General features: G+C 45.7%; 1 protein-coding gene across 1 annotated transcript; it reads left to right on the top strand.

Annotated features, from left to right (window-relative positions):
* Nucleotides 1-623: 623 nt before the first annotated feature.
* LOC136452675 (pentatricopeptide repeat-containing protein At5g46100-like) lies at nucleotides 624-7,482 on the top strand. The gene is made up of 4 exons (XM_066453263.1): nucleotides 624-1,811; nucleotide 5,809; nucleotides 6,656-7,084; nucleotides 7,163-7,482. The coding sequence occupies exons 1-3, from the start codon at nucleotides 726-728 to the stop codon at nucleotides 7,000-7,002; spliced, it is 1,434 nt and encodes a 477-aa protein (XP_066309360.1). The 5' UTR covers nucleotides 624-725; the 3' UTR covers nucleotides 7,003-7,084; nucleotides 7,163-7,482.
* The last annotated feature ends 216 nt before the right edge of the window (nucleotides 7,483-7,698 follow it).

Genomic DNA, 7,698 nt, shown 5'->3' with positions numbered 1-7,698 from the left:
AACTCAACCCCAGTGGCTCTAGAAGGAGGTTCGGAGGGAGGCGGCCGCGACACGACGGTGGTGGCGGGTTGAAGGACGGCGAGCGAGGCGGCGGGGGACAACTAGTTGGGCGGGTTTGGTGGCGGGGGGCGTCGCGGCTGTGGTTAGGATGCGCAGGAGTGGGTTGAGGGTGGCACGGCGTGGCGGCTCGCTGCCGGCCGCTAGTGGTAGGGGCGGGGGCGGGACGAGGACGAGAACGACGGAGCTTGCCGGTGCCCTAGGGTTAGCGGAGGCCGGGCTGAAGAGGCGGGGGCGAGAGGTGGGTGGCGTTGCAGGCGGTGTGACGGCTACTGGCCAGGGCGGAGTGGGGGAGGGAGGGCGCATCTGAAAGTTGAAGACGACGCGGCTTAACTCTGTCCATTGAGAAAACTTATGCTTTTTATTAAGATATACAGCACAGAAAATAAAAGTTCCACCATTTGAATGGTCAGAATAATCTCACCATTTCAATTGGCAATTGGAGTATATTTCTGCTAATTTATCTGGGGCAATTATTTTCAATAAAACAATTAAAGAAAATAAATAAAAATCAAAACAGATTTCCTTGTTTTGGAGGAACTCTGGAGGATGCGTCGGACGGTGACCGCCTGCCGCCTCCTCGCTGTTTGAGTTCTTGGTTCAGTCATTCCTCACGCTCCTCGGCATTCCGCCGAACACCTGTCTAGGCCTACCTCACCACCGCCCCCATGCCGCCGGCCAACCCCACGCCACCCAAATGCCCGAAGACCCTCACGGCAGACCACCTCCACCGCCTAGTTCGGGCCGAACGGGACCCTCGCCGCGCCCTTGCGATTTTTGACGCTGCCACCGCCGCTTCCACTTCTGCGCCAGACCTCATCACCCCGTCTCCGGCCACCGTCTCTCTCCTTACCTCTCGCCTCGCCTCCGCCGGCCACCTCCCCCTCGCCACCTCCCTCCTCTCCCGCTCACGCGGGGTCTTCCCCTCCGTTGCCGCCCTCGAGCCTCCCTTCCTCGGCCTCCTCCGCGCCTTCTCCCGCACGCACCGCCCGCTTGCCGCCCTCCACCTCTTCCGCTCCGCCCCCTCCGACCTCGCGCTCCCCCACTCTGCTCGCTCCTACAACGCCGTCCTCGCCGCTCTCGTCGCGCACTCGCACCTCCCCCTGGCCCGCTCCCTACTCGCCGACATGCGCGCCGCCGGATTCGCCCCCACCACTGCCACCTACAACGTCCTCCTCAAGGCCCACTGCTCCGACGCCACCGCTCACATCAAAGACGCTCTTCGCCTTTTCCGGAACATCCCCAAACCCGACGTCTGCTCCTACAACACCATCATCGACGGGCTCTGCCGCCGTGGCCGCCTGGCCGAGGCCCTCGAGATGTTCTCCGAGATGGTTGGGAAATGCATTGCACCTACTGTTGTTACTTATACCACTGTTATCCATTGGCTCGCAAGGGAGGGTTGCTTTGATGATGCGTTAAAGATATTTGATGAAATGGGGAGGAGAGGGGTCTCGCCTAATCTGGTCACTTATAGTTCGCTGATTGATGGACTGTGCAAGGGTGGACGTGCCGCATCAGCGTTAGAATTGATGGATAGGATGATCAAGGAGAAGAAGCTGCCAAATACGATCACATATAGCTCAGTGATTGATGGACTCTGTAAGGAGCACTTGCTGAGTGAGGCAATGGAGGTCTTGGACCGGATGCGTCTACAGGGGCGGAAGCCTGATGCTGGGTTGTTTGGGAAGCTAATTGTTGGGCTATGTGATGCAGGAAGGGCTGTGGAGGCTGCAAATTACCTGGATGAGATGGTTCTTGTAACACCCCGGTGTTTATCACCAGTTAAGCAATGGGTTTGAGTTCAAACATGACCGATCAAGTGGTGTTGAAGATGTCAAAGTCAAATGTATGAAATTGAGTTCAGCTATAATTTGGATAAAACACCTTGTTTACATGATAACCCTTTTCAAGATATATGTGTGAGTGATGTTAATGAAGCTTGTTTCATGTATCTCACATCACTCTCTATCTATAGTGATCACTGGAAAAGTTTCATGACATTTGGAATCAAAAAGTCACATAAAATGATAAGTTATATCCTTGTTGGAATGGCTTTACTAAGTGTTGAAATTGCACTATTAAGTGAATGGAGATATAAGTCATTAGCCAAACCTTGCAACCTTGCTAAAAAGACTCTAATTAAACTCTACAACCAAAGTTGTGAAAGGTTCATGTTGAGCAAATGTCCAGAAAATGTTTCTAAGTGTGGGAATAGCTAAAATTGTCTTTTTCATGATAGGATTTTGACCTATGTTGACCAACTGTTTGGAGTGCTTGCATGGTGGTGGGCCCTAAATACAAGTTGGAGTTCATATTATGTAGAACAAATTTTGTTTAAGGATCAAGAGCTAAATTAGTGCCTAGCTTAGTAAAATGCCGCTCACAATATCAAATCCATTGCTGTTTTCTGGGTTCGAAAATCGGCTAAGTCTGGATGACTGAATTTTCGTATTTCAGTTTTCGTGTACCTATCTTTAGCGAATTATTGTTTGAAAACCGTTGAGAATTAGATGAGACTCCTTTAATAAATATCGTAGTACACACTTAGCTCTAAGAAACAGTGCAATCGGTTGATCAAATAATTGATTAGCTGGAGAGTTATGGAGGGGAGAAAATCGAGTTTCAGTCGGTCTGAAACTGAACTGCTGAATTCAGTTTGGGGTGTCCTCCTTCGGACCTTCGTATATTCCAATACAGTCTGAGTTAGCTCTCGATTCTTAAAGCAATATTGTTCACCTCGCAAAGACCTACAACTTTGCCTCTTGCTCCGTTATCAAATGACCACTGGATCAGGAGATAGAGGATGGTAAAGTTAGACTTTCAGTCGTAATTTCGCAGTGGTATTGGCTTGCTGTGCTTGCACACGTTCATGGCAGACCGGCCGCAGGCGCGCAACACCGCGTGGCGTCCTTGCTCTCTTGCATGTCTGCCACCGCACCGATCGGATGTGAACAGGCCGAGCCCGAGCGCTCGCCTCCCTCCTCTCCATTCTACTCGCTTTCTCTCCCTCAGCTCGGTCTCCTTCTCCTGTCCGTTTCGCTCGCCATGACCGGGAGCTCACGGCTGCCATCGCTCCCTCCTCCAACCTCTCCACCTCTCCATCCCGTGACGGCCACGCTGCTCCTCCTCCGCTGTCCATCGCTGGAGCGCCGCTGCTCACCGCTATGGCCGCCCGCCTCCAGCCGCCAGTGCCGTCCGCCAGTGCCGTCCTACTGCTCGGCTGCTACGCCACTGCTGCTGCCTACAGCTTGGGCCGGCCAGGGCTAGGCGTGGCCATAGCTGGCCGCGGCTAGGCCAGGCAGCCCTCCTCCGCTGTCGCCGGCATGGCATCCTCTGGCCGAAATCGCCGTCCCCGACGAGCTCCCCTGCTGTGTTCTACGACCAGGGGCCTCGGGCTCAAATTCGACGAAGGTCAAGGGCCTAACTGCATTGTCATTGACTCAAGTGAATAGTACCTCGAGGGACCTATTTGTTTTAAATCGGCTGAAAGTTTAGAAAATCATAGTAATTCATAGGAAATCCGTAAAATAACAAATGAGGACTTTTTGGAATCCTTATAAAATTCTCTATGCACTAGATCTATAATATTACATGTTTTACTTTAAAGTTTTGGCTGTAAAAATATATTTATGCAGCTAGGTTTGTAATGCTAGTGGTATTTGCCTTTTTCATAACTGTAGATCTAGGGCTCCAAATGAAGTGAAATTTTTGTGGCATGCTACTCATGTGATAGTTGATGTGTGGTAAAAATTTCATGAGTATTGGATGAAGTATGAGTGAGTTATTGGTTTATCTTGCTCTCACATGATTTCTTGCTTTAGCGACTTGTCTTTTTCATAGAGGTTGCTATACATACTAAAATGGAGTGAAATTTGTACAGTAGACTATTGAGAGGATATGTGAGCCACAGTAATTTTTGTAGAATTTATTGTATACTTTTGTTATATGTCCATTAAGTCACCTTGTTATCTAAAATAAATTAAGAAATGCATTAAAAGAATTTATTTGGTCATGGACACTAGGTTCTCTGGTGTTCTTTAGTCATGGGTGAAATATTGGTAAAGTTGGTATAGCCCAATTATGTGTTTGCAATATAAGTTAATAATTATTTTCTTGCCGATGTGGTTTATGGACAGATCTGAGAACTTAGCAAAGTTCTTCATGATAATGTGCTTTGTTGTGAAACTTGTTTATACAAAAGTTGTATATAATTCATGTATCTAGCTACTGTTAAAATTTGGTGTCATTTGGCCAAGTAGTTTAAGAGTTACGACTGTTTAAAGTTAGAGTACAGGATTGGTTGCTCTCTGTTTTGTATGAACCAGTTTCTGTAAAGGTATAATTTCGACCTACTTAACTTAGGAATCATGCTGTGATGGTTATATATGAAATGTAGATAATTTCAAAAGATTTCCAAAATGTCTTCTTGCAAGTCATTTGGATTTGTGTAACTACAGTTATGCTTCTCTGAAGTTGCAATCAGTTTTATGTCCATGTCTGGACAGGTCTGAAACATCTACATGTTTGACCTGTTTAACTTTGTAATTAGCTTTTTATGTAAACATCAATCTTGTAGACAATTTCTATGGATTTTCATAAGGTCTTAGATCATCCTTGTGGGATGTTTGTAGCTTAAGTTATGTTTGAAACAAGTGACTGTTTGCTGCTGTCCAAATCTGCTTGTATCTAGAATTGTTTGCTTCTACTTGCTCTTGTTTGTATGATTGCAAATGGTTATCTTGGACACCTAGAGTTAAGGTAGCAGGCCTAAAATGTTTTGCTAAATTGTGAAGTACTTGATCATGTATAGCTAGCTGGTTGTATGACATGCTTATGTGTGTATAGTGTAACATATGCTTGTTTAGTATGCTTGTTGCATTCCTTCATGTGTATTCTTTATGTTCATGCATCTGCATCTATGCATCTCATCCTAGGTACGCTAGGTACAGCACGTGGACGTGGAGCGCATGATGTGGAGACAGACAATGGTGTAATGGTGGGCTGTCCAGAAGATGGAAGAACCCCTGAATGCAAGTGCTAGGACCTGAGATGTCACCAGGACGGTGCAACCTAACTGAACTGACTTGTGTCGGATCCCAGGCAAGCCCCGGAGCATATTAAGCCTCCCATGTTTTTACAAATACATTGAGTATCTTTTATTGTTGATGATGCATTAAGTATAGGAATTGGTTGGAACCAATTGCTGCATTATATATCCTTCCTTGTCCAGATATCGCACTGGAATCCTATTTAAGTTCAGGAACGAGTTAAATGCTTAGCCATGCTTAGTGCGGTAGAAGTCAGGTGATTTCCTGTCACCTACGAGCTTTAGGATGAGGTGGATCACGGTTGGCTATATTTGCTATCGTGGAAAAGAACCATGTGAATAATGAATTAAGACCGGGCGGGGTCTTGTGTAGGTTTGAACATAGTGACTCCGTCTGAGTCGTTTAAGGACCGATACGCTGTACGTCCTCATGTCATGTTGAACGTAGCCTAACACTTAGCTGGCCGGATAAGTCGTTCCGACCGCGAAGCCTAGTAGCTCGATTCAGGCCGGGAACGCGAGCAGTGGCGGCACTCTGGAGGTAGTAAGGATGTGCGGAGAGCCATTGGCATAAGTCCAAGGCGGGTTAGAGTCCCGAACAACCTTGGCAGAGTGGTTCTCTGAGAATGCCGATCTGTTCGGACCCGCGACTCCTGAATTGTACCAAAGATGACTTGTTGCAACCCTGACAGGGGAAGCAGGGTTTGTGTTAGGAATACCCCTCCAGCTGGATAGGAATCGATTCGAATCGCCGTCTCTCCCGGATAGTGAGAACTTGACTGAGCAGCGGCAACGTAGACTCACTAAATTTAATGATATGGTTAAATGATGATGATGATGATGACTATGATAATGAGCCATGAATTACCTGATATGGTTATTATTGTTTGCAACTTAATTAAGTGATTGATTAGTATAGGTGCTAATATAGATGGTAGGTAATGGCTAAAAGTCGCTGCTAGTATAGGCGGATAATGATTATGATTACTCAAGCTTTTATGCAAAAAGGTTGTCAGCTCAGCTCCATCAAATAAAGCCTTGCATAATCCTTGGTGTCACTTTATTTCTGGTTTACGACGGGTAAGTCTGGCTGAGTACATTCGAGTACTCAGGGTTTATCCCACCATGTTGCAGGTGAAGTTCTCGGCCTGTTGAAGATGGTGGATAACCGCCGGTGGGCTCGGTGATTCTATACTTACTTCTCATCTATATGCTTTTATCGGATGATGTCACTTATGCTAGCAATATATTTGGAACTTATATTAATGTAATCATTGGAAAGCTGTGTTGTTTTCACTAAGCGGTTTTAAAACCAAAACTTGTACTATTATTTGTGAATCCATTTGTAATATTATTTTCCGCTGCAACCCTGTGTATGTGATGTGTATTTGCTTAATCCCGCGATCTTGGTTGTGATGTTGATTTACCGAGGTCTTTCGGGACACTCGGCGGACTACTGGGTTTATATGAGTGAAAGTATGCGCGTGTCAACGTGTTAGCGGGGACAGCCGTACTTGATCTTGTATAAATTGGGCAGTTCTGTTACAGTTCTTGCCGGTATTGAACCAAATCGGGTGACTTGGAGCTTGCATTCCAGGATAAACAATACCATGCTGATAGCATTGTGTGCTAAGGGTGAACTTGGCAGGGCTTTTCAGGTCTACCAGAGCACAAGGACTCGTAGTATTTCTACCGACCCAACCACTTTCCATCTTCTTGTTGAGAGCTTGTCCAAAAAGAACATAGAGAAAGCTGCCCATGTTGTGCTTGACATGCTGTCAGAGAGATGCATCCCTGAGAGGGAGACATGGGATGTTATTATCAGTGGGTACTGGAGTAAGAAGAAGGTGAGGCAAGAAGCCGAGGAAATCTGGGACCGGCTAACTGTTAGTTGATTTGAGAAATTTGGCTCTATGCTTGTGCTATTACCTGGTGTCGCCTAGAGCAAGCAAACATCTTGGCAAGCTTACTCGTCAGGTATGATGTGATTATATCTCCCATGTCCCTTCTGTATACTACAGACCTGCTTTCATAGAGTATTGTTGTGCTTTGCAGTGGATTGTTTGATGTGGATGTGGCGAGAGGCTTTCCATTGCGAGAAAAGAAACGAAAGAAAGCCCCCTAAATCAAAGACCCAGAAGTAGGAACTTAATGTTCATGTTTGTAAGTAGAGGATACAGCTTAGCTTGTAGCTCAAACTATTGCATACCAAGAGTAGTTAGATGTAACTATTGAAACATTTGTGCTAGCAATATTGAGAACTTGAGATTTATAATTCACCAAGTAAAATAGAGTTAAGTTCTTGTTTGCTGTATGTGGTGGTTATGTTCCTTTGATGGATAGTTGAATCTTGTGCTTGGTGTTATTGGACAATGGAATAGAAGACATAAATGCTGTGTTGGCGTGGTGCTACTTCTCTATTATTGCCATCTTATTCATAACTAGAAATGATAAAATATCTTTGTTCTTTACATATGCTCTAGTTTTGCTTTCTAACAAAGGAAGAAAATATTGTATAGATAAAACACAAAGAAAAAAAACATAATTGGTGTTTGTACTGGAAACAATTATAGTTTTGTTCAGGATCCAGA

The sequence above is a fragment of the Miscanthus floridulus genome, chromosome 5 (genome assembly GCF_019320115.1).
Source record: "Miscanthus floridulus cultivar M001 chromosome 5, ASM1932011v1, whole genome shotgun sequence".
NCBI classification, from domain to species: Eukaryota; Viridiplantae; Streptophyta; class Magnoliopsida; order Poales; family Poaceae; genus Miscanthus; species Miscanthus floridulus.
The sequence above is the reverse complement of the archived record's forward strand: the minus strand, read 5'-3'. Positions and strand labels throughout refer to the sequence as shown.

Bases quoted from the DNA above. Each gene is read 5' to 3' on its own strand.
- LOC136452675 (XM_066453263.1), top strand. From the start codon at position 726: ATGCCGCCGGCCAACCCCACGCCACCCAAATGCCCGAAGACCCTCACG.